Consider the following 14,610-nt stretch of genomic DNA (forward strand, 5'->3'; position numbering starts at 1 on the left):
CCTTCTTTCGATTGAGTCGCGTCCCTCTCGCTCTTGCTCGACATTTCCCTATCGCCGTCTCATCTCGAGTCTCGACTCCCGCCTTGCTTTTTGTTTTGTTTTTTGCATCTCATCAAGATAATATCCAATGGTCTGTTTTTTTCCGTACAAAATACAAATTACGGGCTAGCAGTAATGCGAGGCTGTTTCCTTCCTACTTAGTTCAATTGTGGAGTAGTTTTCGGATCTCAAATACTTGGGACCTGCTGTTTGAATGAGAATTGCTTCAAACTCTGTTGCAGTGGATGATCGCTATTTATACATGATTCGTTTTGGTCTATGATGTTGCACATTAGTTTTTGTTTAGCAGAGATGTTATCTAGCTCATTATTGATGGTGGGAATGCCTAAAAATGGGACCGGTTTCGTTGGACCACTCAAGAACCGGACCGGTCAAACAAGTCCAGTCCGATTTCAAGACAAAGTGGTCTAATTCAAAGGTGGAACCGAACCACCCAGGAACCAATCACCCCCTAGAGCTCACCCGAGGCCGGCGAGCCTCGCCGACCTAGGGTGAGCTCGCCCCTTGCCTATAGCCAATCGCCGGCTAGAAGGAAAAAGAAAAAGAAAGAAAGGAAAAAAAAGAAAAAAAATTAAAAGTTCAAATTTTTTATTGAATAATTATTTCAAGCGGTACAAACGATCATTTTTAAAAGGGTTAATACCACAAAAAATCCTAAACTGGTACAGTTGTGACAATTTTACCTCAAACTATTTTTTTTACCATAAAAAACCCCAAACTGGTATACTTGTAACAAATTTACCCCGAACTATTTTTTTGACCACCAAAAATTCCGAACTGGTATACTTGTGACAATTTTACCACAACTAATTTTTTAATATTATTTTTTATTTTTTCGAATTATTTATTTATTTTTTTATTTTTTTCTTTTCTGTTCTTTTCTTTTTTTCCTTAATCTTCTTCATCTTCAACCGGCGACCGACCAGAGGCGGAAGCCGGCGAGGTCAGCCCCGCCGGCCACTGGCGAGGGCTCAGCCCTGCCGGCCGCTAGGGAGGTCGACCTCGCTAGCGCTGGGTGAGGCGACCGGCCAAAAATTGAAGATGAAGAAGATTAAGGAAAAAAAGAAAAGAACAGAAAAGAAAAAATAAAAAAGTAATAAAAAAATTCGAAAAAATAAAAAATAATATTAAAAAATTAGTTGGGGTAAAATTGTCACAAGTATACCAATTCGGGATTTTTGGTGGTCAAAAAAATAGTTCGGGGTAAATTTGTCACAAGTGTACCAGGTTGGAGTTTTTTGTGGTCAAAAAAATAGTTTGGGGTAAAATTGTCACAACTGTACCAATTTAGGATTTTTCGTGGTATTAACCCTTTTTAAAAAGAAATTTTTTGAATCATTCATTTTCCACGAAACAGATGGAACCTAAATAAACGAATATAAAATTTATTTTTTTTAACTAGGCCTAACCTTTTGGGTCGGGCCATAGAGAATCCAACTGTCCGAGCCCCAAGGATAAGGCCATAATAATCTGAGGATGGGGCACATCGTTTGATAAGTTCTTCTTGTTTCTTCTTTCTATCAGCAACATATCGGATATAAACACATTACTGGGAAGCGATAAAGAAGAGGACGCGAAGCCAATATGGTTCATTTGCTATGGCTTCGAGGCTTTTATTGTCAGGTATCCCAGAAGTGAGTTCTTTTTTCGTTTCCACATGCTTGTTGGCGTTCCTTTTCCGAATCTGAATAAGCCAATCGTATGCCGAGTCCGTATGCAAGAGCCAACTGCAATGAAGTACACTTCAATGTCCATCCAATTCAGATAGTTTCACTTGTTTTGCTGCTGATGCCACCAGAAAGTTCAAGATTTTGCCGGAACAAATGGTGAACCACGCGGATGCAAAAGACGGGGAATCTAATTTCTGAGCCTTGTATATTACCGAAAGGGAAGCTAAATTCTTGGAAATGGCAGACTCTAATCTTAGCTTAGACATACTTACCAAAAAAAAAAATTCTTAGCTTAGACATACCTTTTGAACGTTGTCAATGAAGTATCATTGCAAACAGGTTAAAAAATATTGCTGTGAAGTGTAGCTGATCTCCAGCCAACATGCGTATTTCACTGCCGGCAAATGAAATCCATCTCCCTTTTACTTCGCATGTTTCTTGAGATTCATGGTTTCATCGAATAATAAACCACAACGACGAAGATGGCAACACTCCTTATCCCACTAAGCGTGGTCGGCTAAAATTAGATAATAGAAGTGAAGCATCACGACTAAAACAGAACTCCCAAAGAAGGGTTGTATAGATTAATCCCCTGCCCTCCAGATCAGATTAAACTTAGCAACATGCTACTGATGGTTTTCCTCATAGAGAGCTTCTGTAAGAACATATGCAGCTGATCAACCCAGACTCATTTCACCCGCGTCAGACAAGATCCAAAAGAACTATGTGGAAGATGCAACAAACGAGAATGGTTGGCACTCAGTCAGCACTTTAAAGAATTTCGAAATGACTTTCTTTCATAGAATTCCCATTTTCAACTAGAGTTCTACTGGGCTCAAGGCATCACGCCCGCTAATGCAAAAAGAGACAAGTAAAAGTGTACTTTGGGGGGATTCGGGCTCTTACAAAAAACTGCAAATGCTTTTTATTTCTTCGAACTGTTGTGATTTACAGAAGAATATGATGCACACCGTGACTGGTTACACAGTAGACAATGTTGAATCCAATCACGAAACAGTTCTTACTCATCGATATAAATGAAGTTTAGAAAGAATTCCAATTTCTTGTTCACCTTCACTTGCCACTATGTTGTCTCTGCATATGATTCTATCAATGGTTCTCTTGAGCTTTCACTACCAGCGCGTTTGTAGTAACAATACAACACCAATTGGGTGATCCCCAAAATCGTTCCAATACCATTTGGGACCTGAAATGAGGGAGAAAAAGATAAGATGCCACATGCATTAAACACGTGCAGAATAAATTGCAGTTTGGTTTCTAGAGTTCAAGAAAGAACTTACATAAATGAAGATGTCATCGTTGAAAATCCCATATAGGGAAAACGACGCGCTCATGAGGAACATGGAAAGAGAGAGATAAAACGGCATGAATTCAACACTCTTTGTCTGGATCACCAAATTCTGAATATAGAAAATTTAGATACCCGTCATCTCAACACTTCGTGCCTCAGGTACTTGATGATAAGGAAGGGTGGTGAACTTGTCACCGTTTCTTACAATTATAAGCAATGGGGAAGCAAGCATAGAAATAAGGGAGACGCCACTTATAATCCCGACAATGTCCCTCCGCAGGTCAGCGTCCAGTATATGTAAGCTCCCAATTACTACAATTGCAAAAATACCAAGAACCGACGAGAGCAATCCCAACATCATCACCTGCTTAAAAAGTATTCAAACATAACACGAGTGGCAGCTTAAATCAAAAGTTCTGACTGCTAAAATCTGCTGCCAAAGTATCTGCATCAGAAAAAGTCAGATGTGAAGGGGGCCAGCAACCTTTTTCTGGTTTTCTGCATATGTTATATAGAGAACTATGTATGCCAACTGAAAAAGTGCACCAGTGGAGTTCACTGTCATGACCATCGTGTTGTGACTCGATATGAGCGGCGTGCCATACCACGTGCAAAGCAAGCAGTTCAAGAGAGCGTATATATAAGGCAACCCAGAGAACTGCTCCGTTGACCGGTTTCTGATGATTCTTCTAAATGTCGGTCTGGTAATTTCATCAAATTCAGTAAGAAATATCGTAATACAATGTAAATTGAAATGAAGCACACGGAATTGCAACTTACATAGGTGATACAAATAGGCCAATTGCGAAGATGTTACCTGCAACAGACAATATCAGGGTCAAACATCAAAATCAAGTCTTTCATCCATGACACAGTTAATTTTCAGTGAAGAGATCCCAACGACGAAGGACAAGACCTTTGCAAATTTGCCTATACTAACAGCAATGGCACGCCTGATTCTGCACTTCCCTATATCTCACGAGGTCTGGATTGCAAATAGGCCATCAAACCGGGTTTCGGTAAATTTCCACAGAGCTACTACAATCATTCCCAAAACTCCGCTAGCGATAGCACAAAAACTTCACTAACTTATGATGAATTATGCCTCAAATTTAAGTCCTCTATATCTCTCAGTCTCAGGGAATCGCAAGGCTCACAGCACATGACATTGAAAGATATTACTGAGGCATAATCTCCCATTTCAAGTTCACGTCTGTAGTAGGAAAGCAACATCCTGTTTTGACAAATTTCTCTACAGTGAAACTAATGTTTGCTTCTGGATTGGAACGAAGCAACTTCTGGGCTCGGTTGAGATTCTCGTTCTTTCAAATTCAACTCCGAATTTTTCTTTCCTTTTCTACTTTGAAAAAGCTAAAACTCAAGCGTCTTTGGTGAATCAGCACGCATTTACTTCCAGCCCAATTCACAAAGCACTTTCTAGATTACACATACCTCAGGGGAATCCTTTCCCATTCTTTTACATGGAAAGCAATGAGTATCTTCTTCTGATTGATTGTGGAACTATTCAGCTGAATGGCATTAGATAGCTTTCAAATGAAACGAGGTCAAACTGAAAGCATAATTCCGGAGTGCTACTGTGCTAGAATTCCCAAACCCTCAGTTCAATTTCGTGCTTCATCAAAAGACCAATTTCCGAGGCCGAAAACCAGCATTGTAAGACCCCTCTTCTGATGAATTCGAAACGTTCTTTGTACGGCAAAGTTCACATACCAAGAAGATACAATCGGTTCTAAAAAATAATGGGGTGGAAAAAAACAGGACTCGTTCAATGGAAAATCTTTCAATTGACCCTGTGAGGTCATTCATTGCCCAGAATTAGAAAGCAAGGACCCAAGGCAACGAGATATTCTGGATGTGTTCTTCTAAAGCATCAAAATGATGATATGGAACAACCCAAAATGAGAGAGAGAGAGAGAGAGAGAGAGAGAGAGAGAACCTGCTGCTCCAGCTGCATCTGTGCAAATGGTGGCGACTGAAACCGAAAGAGAATACAAATCAATCATCAAGCCCTCAATTCAACTCTCACTCTCAATCACCCACCATATCAGCTCACCACTCCTTTAAAAGGCCACAATTCTCGTCTCCTTCCCTTTTCTTCCTCTGCTCACACATGCCCCTCTCTCTCTCTCTCTCTCTCTCTCTCTCTCTCTCTCTCTCTCTCTCTCTCACTGAATCCTCCTGTAGCTGTCAGGATTATTTTTCACGTTTTCAGAAAGTGAGAGAAAGCAGCACAAATGCAACAGGAAAAAGGGCTATTCATTGACCACTTGGCATTACAAAGACGTCCTCAATCCCCAGGAGATTACCCACTTTATATAATAGAGGCACATGGCTTAGCGTCAATAGAACTGTTGCACCCGGTATTCATCATCAGCAATTCAACATGCCGCAGGCACCATAAGAAGATTCGTTAACATCTCCTGCAAATGAAGGGTCGGCATCGTCTTCCGGACACAGGACACGGGTGGGTGACACGGCAAGAGGCGGCACAGATTTTTCCTTGATCTTGGCCACTCGCTCATTGACCCCTCGAGTCTTTCTTCGTTTTTCAATCTCAGCGCTTCGATTCTTTCGGTCAGACTCGGCCCTCGAATCGTGGGTTTCGGCCTCTCGGAGTCGGAGTGTATAATTAATGATTGACATGGCAGTACGCAAGGCAATTGTTGAGAATCACGAGTGCCGTCTTAATCCAGACGAGGGGGAAAGGAAAAGAAGAGCTCGTACATCTCATGTCGTGCCAGTAGAAGAAAAACAAGAACCAATGAGAGTGAGGGAATAAGCGCTTTAGGTCAACACGCATCTAATTAAGGGCGAAGATGTACTCCAGGTCGGACTCCAACTTACGCCTTATCGATAATGTTGATTCAAAGAAGCGGCACGATAGTTCAGACTATTGACATTACTGAATACGCAGATTCTTCTTTACCATTTAACAGGGACATATGTACCTTGAATCGATTAAGCGCACGACATACTTTATGTTCCTTATAATGTACGTCACCTGATTATAGCTCGCATTTTCTCTTGCATAATCGAGACGATAGCATTTGCTCAGCCTTAGTCCCAAGCAAAACTTGATCGATCGAAGTCGTAATGGAATTTCACTCGAATGTGCATCGCAATTTAACACAGCCGCGACGACTTCCTCCTATGCAAAGACTGTGGTCAAGTCTCATCTCATTCCTTTGAAAAGAGGCTAAATATGGGGTTGCTTGCTCCCGTTAATTAAGTGGATTGGTCGGCAATTCACGTTGCCATTAGAAGAAATTAAGACAGTCGAACGTTCGAAGTGTTCTAAACCAAAGAAAGTGTCATACAAAAGGCGCAACAAACCCCCGTGTATCCTTCACCAGAGCAAAATCACTTGCTGCGAGTGCACGCCACTGTGTGAGGCGAAGGGGACAAAAGCTGCGTGCAAAAGTTGATATCGTGCGGTCGCTTGCACAGTTGCACATGGTCCGCAGGGCAAACGACGCCATTTCTTTTGGTCGGAAAATGACACCTTAAGATCCGTATAAGAAAGGCTGAGGTGTAGTAGCTAAAGCGACATTACGTTTGTGTCGAATCTCCCGTGCCTCGGGCAAAATCGATGCAAATTTGCGATGCTCGAGTCCAATCGAGAATCATCCGATCAATCCCGAACTTATGGCACGGATATCAATTCATTTTAAAACTTTTTAATTTTACTAACTTGATCCTAAACATTTGCTCGAAACTGTAATGTAATCCTCTCAAACCAATTTATGCCGAAAATCGCTCACGTGACGATGTGCCACGTGAGACGGCCGGCGATGACCGGATCAATACGTCGATGATTTCCAACGATAATGGGCTGGAAGAACTATATTGGAATTTTGAGCAAAGACTGGAATAAATTGAGAAAATTTAAAGTTTATGATTGAATTAGCGTCCATACGACAAGTTCAAGACTAATCGGACAATTTTTTCCAAATTTAATGGTCCATGTTGACAAGCTTTAAATTTTGTTTTTTTTTTGTAGAAATAAAATTGTATTCATTGCTCAAAAAGATACATTAAAAGTACATAGACTTCCACAGCAAAACAAATTGAAGCAGAGCAAGGCCCAAAATACTACAAAACAAAGGCAAATCCTAAAAATAAGGAGCACCACCAGAGCTTTAGCAGGGTTAAGCACACACTCCTTCCACAAGAACGAATATGTCAAGCAAAACGGCAACCGATCACTGGATCTTGTATGATTGTCAGTAATGAGTATACGCTGGAAATTCCTTCTCCGGTCATTGCCAGTTGATGATACATGTCTAGGTTCGACTTCCTCCAACAAACACAGATTTAACATTTGAGAAAGCAAGTCTTCCAAATTTAGCGAAATGTTGGACCTCCTGATTACTATTAAAACTAGAGGCAGATGACCGGTACACGGACAGAGCATATGGATATCGAATTCCCAAAAATATTATTAAACTTGCATATCTAAATCAAGAGATAATAGGTAGATCGGGAGAGTTCAAACTCTTAGATCTAGAGTTAGATCGGGAGAAGAGAGTTTCCAGATTTAAATTGAAAGAGAAGAAAAAACAAGAAAAAGAACAAGAAAATTCAAACAAAATCAATAAGTGGGGGAGGTGAGGGATGGTGAGGCTAGCTCAATCTCTCTCTACGGAATGGCTGACAAGGCACGTCGACAACTTTCCCGTTCACAAAGTCACGGGCAAATAGAATTTGCCTAAAATTTTGGAGTTCTTTGATTTGAACGTGCGTTCGCAGTATCCCCAACAAGATTCTCTCCGCAATTCAAGTGGGATCGATTGACCACACTTTCCAATTTCTCCTTTTTTAATCTTATGCACCTATAAGTCTTCACGTGCAATGCATTATATATTTGATTTCTATTGTCGATCTTGACCCACTATATCTTCGAAACTATAAGCTTGACCCCATGAAAATATGATAAGACCAAATGACATAAAAAAAAACCAAAATCGTAAAATTTACATTCAAATTTCTTATTAAAAGAATAAAGAGAAAAAAAATATATACATTACAAGTCCCAAAATTTTATGGATGGAATGCTATCGAGTAAATTTCCCTTCCAAATTTCGACCAAAAAAAAAAATTTCCCTTCCAAATGATGCATCCAACTATTAAAATATTTCTGTAACATTGCAATCGAGCCTTTTTTTTTTTTTCATAACTTGTCCATTTTCGTGAAAAAATATAGTGAAAAAGGGGAAAAAAAAAAGCCCAGAAACTCAGAGGACAGGCTTTCTATCTTCACAATTGAAGGAGCCTAGTGGGAAGAAAGGTCGGTGGTGATGTGAGTGGCTTGGCGCTGTAGAGATTTTGAAGGGCGGTTGGTTGTTTGGTGAATGCCAATTTGAGTAGAGTGAGGAGGACGAATGCGACCTGTTTTGCTGCTTCGAGAAAGAGGCTACGCGCGTCTTAGCGAAAATTACCCAAAGAAAAAAGAAGGTCATAGACCTATTTTACTCGTGTCAATTCGAACCTAAAATCTTTTAATTTGGCCAATTTAGTCATAAACTTTTTGACGATATGCTAATGTAGTCCATCCGGCCAATTCTGGCTAGAATCGTTGACGTGAACGTCGGCCGTCCTAAATGGCACGACCAACACTGATGTGGATAATTTTTTAATTTTTTTTCCAAAATTTTCGTTATTTTTCCTTTTCTTCTATTTTTTTTTCATTATGGCCAACAATGGTCGTCGAAGCTTGCTAGCCACTACGTGAGGGTCGTGAAGCCCTCGCCCACTGGCAAGGGTCATAGCCTCGCCCAGACCATCACGGCCGTGGGCAAGGCCACCTTGCCTAGTTTTGAGCCTTGCCTTGTCAACCGCGGAGGAGGCCGCCTTCACTCTTGCCAATGACCAACAAGGGCTTTGCGGCCCTAGCCCAATGGTTGACGAGCTCCGCCGACCCTTACCGACTATGGTGAAAAAAGGAAAGAAAAGAAGGAAAAGGGAAGAAAAGAAAAAAAAATATTTTAAAAATTGTCTATGTCAATGCCGGTGGTGCCACACAAAAGAGCCGATATCCATGTCAGAGATTTATGGTCAAAATTGACCAGGTAGACTACATTATTGTCAACAGGTTTAGGATTCAATTAAAAAAGTCAAAAAATTTAGGATTGAATTAATAAAAGTTCAATAAATTTAGGACCTTTTTTTGTTATAATTATCTCTGTATTTTATTAACGAACCAACTGTCCTGACCTCTGAATAATCGTTTTATCCACATGATTCATTTGTAGACCTGCCCTCCATTACCATGATCGAATTTTGGACATCTAGAACATTATCCCTATTGATTTTACAGCCTGGGAGTTCTCCTAACTCTAGAGAAATTTGCCATTTATGAAACAAAATCACCACCTACACTGCACGCTACATAAGCCTTCTTAACTAATTTCTCTTCATCTTCGTCACTCAAAGCTCGGATCTGCGCTCGTAGTTGCCTCATCCTTCGGTCTCGACTCACCGACCGGCACAGTGAATAGGTGTGGGAGTAGACCGAGTGAGAGAGCGCGAACGACCAAGGGAGTGGAGGACGAGCAATGGCAATGTTCGTTTGCCCGAACGAGCGGCCGACTGTGGTAGCGAGGGTCATGAAGCGGTGTCTCCGTGTTGCGGTCGGCGATGCTGTCGTTGGTGGTGGCAAGAGGCGGCGAGGTCACAAGAGTGAATAGTGAAGGACAAGGGGGAAGTCGCATGTCTCTCAGATCGCATTGCAAAATGGGCATGTGTAGTCCACCGGGACAAGTACGATATGGGCGTATTGTAAGTGGGAACGATACCCCGCGCCCGAGATATTCAACAAAAGAAAGCAAATTGATAGGCAGAGTGATAACTTGTTGGTACGATGGACATCGACTTATTGGATAATAGATGTTTCTTGCTTTTTATATTTACCTTTTCCAGTATAATCTATTAATAAACATTAATTTTGGGAAATTTGAATGGTCTAAATGTGCATTTTTTCCCTTTGCTTTAAATCAATTCACGAGACTTATAGAGTATGATGAGCTTTATTAAAAATATTTTTTTTAAAATAGTTTTGGATCTTCATGCATGACCCTAAATAATTTTTTTTAAATAGATAATGATGTTTTGTACTTTGGTGTGATTATTGGTGTTGCCTATCAAAGATAGGCCCGCCGGATATTTTTTAGGTTAACGATCTTTGTGAGTGGCGTAGCGATGGAACCTCATGAGCTTTATTATTCATTTTTTTAGATAAGTATACTAAAAATCATAAAATTTATCGTGAAAATATAATCGAATCCTAAAAATTTTAAATAGCATGATCAAGTCTTAAAATTTATCAAATATACGTATCGAGTACCTTAATTAACTTCGTCCGATTTGAGTAAGGCATTAATAGAACCACTGCATCAATCATTTTAGAAAAGTTGACATTTTTTTTAATGCATTTAAAGACTGATGGCTTTTATGTGGCTCCAATTGGGAAAAAGTTTGAAAATTTTAAAAAGAGAAAAGGCCAAAAAGGAAAAGGAAAAAAGGTAATTTATTTTTTCTAAAACTGAAAAATTAAAAAGAAATTGTTCAAAGATCAAAAATAAGAAAACAAAAACTGCGAGAGAGAGAGGAGAGTCTGAGTGTTGAAAATGGCAGCGACGCCACCCTGATTTTGCTAATGAGAGCTATTGACCACCCGGAGCGTCGGCGAGGGCCAACGACCATTGTCCGGCCGCCGTGGGGGCCGTTGGCCCTCGCCGGCTCGCACGATGGCGGTGGCACCACTCGTCTACATTGCATGAGGGTTGGCTTACCTCTCAGGGCATTGCGCGGCTTCCTCGATTGAAACGATCCTGTGGATTCCGCCAAGACTGCTTGGGTTGATGGAGCTGGCAAGCGACCCAAGCTCATGAACACGCGAACTCTCTCGAGTAAAAACCTTGCTTCATGTGAGGGTTCTTGCGAATGCTTAGGGTTGGCAAAATAGGTCAATGACCCATATTTTAACTCGCATTGCACTGACTGAGCAGAAAATGGGTTGGCTGAAGCTTTAATACGTGGTTGGAATAGGTTGGTTACAATAGAGCCCGATTGAAAAATGAGCTATAAACGGGTCTCGTTATGACCCAACCCAGACCCCCTAGCATTCGGAATGCTCAACCATCTAAAAATTTCCAATCCGAATGTTCCGTTCCCTTCGCAAAACCTTGCCCTATGTGAGTGATTCCTGTGAATGCCGTAAAAAATTCGTCATTTTCCACACCACCCTCCAATGTTTCCTCGGGGATTCATCAGAAGTTGATTTGCACTCTTTCGCGGTCTCTTACCTCGTGAATTCATGTCCCTTGAATCGGCTTTATCCATCCAAATCCTGCCCCATTCGTCAATCCCAAAAAGCTGATTCACTGGATTTCGCCCGGACTCACTGGATGAGTGGATGGATGTGGAGGCAGCAAGCAACCGCGAGATTCCTTGCTTGCGTGCATCAGGGGCTCGGTCAGTAGTTCCGTTTTGAGGTAAAGACACAAATAGTTTTTAAACTTTAACTCAATGTATAATTTAATATAATCTCTAAATTTTAGCTAAATGTTCAATATAGTCCCTGAACTTTAAATTTGTTGAAGGTGATCTCTGGACTTTTTGTACATATTTAATTTAGTCCCTGAACTATATAAAAATGTTCAATATTATCCCTAGACTTGAATTAATTGAATGACTACATTGAATATTTTTATATAGTTCAGGGATTAAATTGAACATGTACCAAAAGTTCAGGGTCGACATTGAACAAATTAAAAGGTCATGGTCCATATTGAACATTACAATAAAGTTCAAAGACTACATTGAACAAATTAAAAGTTTAGGGATCAAATTGCACATTGGACCAAATTTTAGGGATTGTTTGTGTATTTTTCACTTCTGTTTTTTATTTTTGTACCGTGGGTTTGCTTCCCAAAAAAGAAATGATTTGAAAAAAGAATTCTTAAAAATGGTTACTTGTATCGCTTACAAAAATGAATTAAATATAAATTATTATTGATAATAAAAATAATTTTTATTGACTAATTATTTCAAACAATACGAGCTATGATTTTTAGGAAAATATTTTTAAAATCATTCGTTTCTCGCGAAACAAACAGAGCCCCAGTCTCTGTCGTACTCTTTAGCTTTTCTTCTTTTTGAAAAAGATTTTCAACTTTTTATTTCGGAAATGGCTATAGTGCCAATAACATCAGGGCCTCTCTCTTAATTTCACGTATGTATCTTTCTTTACTAATATTGGACGGAGTTAATGGGATATTCGATTAAACCAATTTGATAAGTTTTAGGTTTTGATTACATTGTGTGAAAATTTAAAAACTCAATTACACTTTTACAATGAGATGCAGAAGTTCTGGTATATTCATCGTTTTACTCTTTTGTTGGGAGCATGTAGCAAGGAGCTAGCGGGCAATATGCTCTTACTTTTAGCGGTCTAAAACTAAATGTTGCGCATAAAATGAATTTTCGCCATTTTAGAGAGGAAAGTTGAGATCTAATATTTTGAGAGGATACTGGGTAACTTAGGGAAGAGAATATCAACAAATTTGGAATGTTTTGCCACGATCATCTTAGAGATTTTTCCTAATTATGATCATGTATTTTCCATATAACTGAAGGGCATGACCACAATTAGAGCCGGTCATCCGAAGAGGAACTAGCACAACAACCAGCCGCCATAACCCCTCACCTACATCCTAGTTCCAAGACACAAATAAAATCCATAAACATCGGTTCTCAACTCAAAAAAGTACGAAATTGTCCTTCTTGTAAGATCAATCTCAGGATGGATAGAAATCGAGCCTAAATGTAAGATTTTTAGCTCTGCCTGGTACGGGTGAGCATGATCCGGGTTGGGCCGATCCAACACCTAACTCTGGGACCAACCCGCACAGTGTTGGTCCCCAATTTTTGGGACCGAGGACCAACCCTATTGATCTTGGGACTGAGGATTGGACCAACCCTATGAGTTCGGTCCAGTTCTAGGGTCAACCCGGGACCAATTGATTTTTTTTAGGTTTCATTTTTTTTATTCGTTGAAAGGACAAACGGTACACTTTGAAAATACATATCCGTCGACAATGCAATATTGAGTAACCAAACTATGGATCCCGGTACAAATTAAATAAAAATCTAAGATAATGCAACAACAAAAATTTCCACTTAGTAGTATACGAACACGTGAAATAAAATTAAAAAATAAAACGGTCAAAATACATAACATGAATCATGAATTATACAATTTCATATCTTGTTCATTCTCAAAAGATTGCTTCAATTTCTGAACACTTGAAAACAAAACAAACAACTTCATATCTTGTTCGTGAGACGTCGAGGAGGGCCAAGTGAGGCGACCTGCGTTCGCCGTTCATGAGACACCGAGGCGGGCCAAGAGAGGCAAGCTGGTTCATGAGGTGAGCGAGGAGAGGCAAATCTAGCGAACAGCCACAAAGAGCGAGAGAAGAAGAGAGGCGACGCTCAATAGTCAATAGGGTTTCTATTTTCAACGCCAGAAGAAAAGGAGAGAGGCCCTTAGGTTCTTTGGAAAACAAATAAATAAATAAACTCTTAGGGCCTCTGGATCCTGCACTGTGGATCAACCCTAAACTCTCACGACCGAGGATCAATCCGCACAGTACATGAACTAGAGGTCCTAGAATCAAGGATTGACTCAGTCTTCTCGAGAACCGAACTAGGACTGGTTGAATTTATTTTTTTGGTCAAATGACTGGTCGGATTGGGCCGGTCCAGGATCGGTCTTGGGTTAATCCTGAATCGTTGCTCCACCCTACTGTCTGGTATGAAATCAACCCTCTCAATAGCCCATGCTTGGGGTCGATGTTTGAGGCTAGAAAGAAAATACCAAAGATCGATGTCGTGTGATTGACGGGACACACCATCGTCCTTTCGATTTCGTGTTTATTGAATTGGAAGACAGACGATGCAATTCCGCCACCCGAGTCTCATTCATAGGTAATCGCATAAGGTAGTCACTCCATTTCAAGACGTGAACAGGTGCATGAAATCGGGCCAAGAGCTGCGTGCGATATCCACACCTACTGTAGATGGGTCATGCCAATTTTACCCTTTTCCGTCACGGTAGCTAGCTTTCAAGTCTAGTGGTGAATTTCTGGAAGGAAGGGTACACCTAACTTAAAATCATCTCTTCACCCTCCATTCCACGGATCGAAAGACGAACTCTTCTCCGATCATCAACACATCTTCGGGACCATGGAGAGCTGGAATGCAAAATAAATGCGACCGGTTCCCGTTATTCTCGACGCGTTTTCCCATTCGACGAGAGGCCCTTACGAGGCGATCGTGTCACGAATCGAGACCACGGAAACGCTAGTCCTTGAATGACATACCCAGTAAGAAAGAACAGAGGAATGTAAGAGGCATCGTGGAAAGACCCGCACCAATCTCAATTAATGCCAGAATACGATCGTGTCTATTGATTAACCCCACGATACCGAAGCATTTTAGCTCCTAATTACTCGGAACCTTGTCGCATATATCATCACACGCCTC

At 40.5% G+C, this 14,610-nt stretch overlaps 1 protein-coding gene across 2 annotated transcripts; it reads right to left on the bottom strand.

The window, feature by feature from the left end:
• Window positions 1-2,636: 2,636 nt before the first annotated feature.
• Window positions 2,637-5,599, bottom strand: LOC115668769 (bidirectional sugar transporter SWEET2-like). 2 transcript variants are annotated; one of them, XM_056311975.1, is made up of 6 exons: window positions 5,117-5,599; window positions 5,000-5,035; window positions 3,527-3,743; window positions 3,248-3,406; window positions 3,032-3,151; window positions 2,637-2,937 (listed from the first exon to the last, which is right to left on the bottom strand). In XM_056311975.1, exons 1-6 carry the CDS (start codon window positions 5,173-5,175, stop codon window positions 2,815-2,817), a joined length of 714 nt encoding a protein of 237 aa, XP_056167950.1. In that variant the 5' UTR covers window positions 5,176-5,599; the 3' UTR covers window positions 2,637-2,814. The 2 variants fall into 2 exon arrangements, with proteins under 2 accessions (XP_056167950.1, XP_030446028.1); XM_030590168.2 differs by adding an exon at window positions 3,823-3,859 and having other exon boundaries at window positions 5,000-5,581.
• Window positions 5,600-14,610: the final 9,011 nt, after the last annotated feature.

Source organism: Syzygium oleosum, unplaced genomic scaffold, assembly GCF_021117445.2.
Source record: "Syzygium oleosum isolate NSW1041296 unplaced genomic scaffold, Sole_v2.1 Sole_v2.05, whole genome shotgun sequence".
Classification (NCBI taxonomy): Eukaryota; Viridiplantae; Streptophyta; class Magnoliopsida; order Myrtales; family Myrtaceae; genus Syzygium; species Syzygium oleosum.

Excerpts from the sequence above, each read along its gene's own strand:
- LOC115668769 (XM_030590168.2), bottom strand. The coding sequence starts at position 5,066 with ATGATTGATTTGTATTCTCTTTCGGTTTCAGTCGCCACCATTTGCACA. Across the intron at positions 3,744-3,822 it reads GGCCTATTTGTATCACCTAT|ACCGACATTTAGAAGAATCA; the intron begins GTAAGTTGCAAT and ends TGAAATTACCAG. Across the intron at positions 2,938-3,031 it reads ACGATGACATCTTCATTTAT|GTCCCAAATGGTATTGGAAC; the intron begins GTAAGTTCTTTC and ends CCCTCATTTCAG.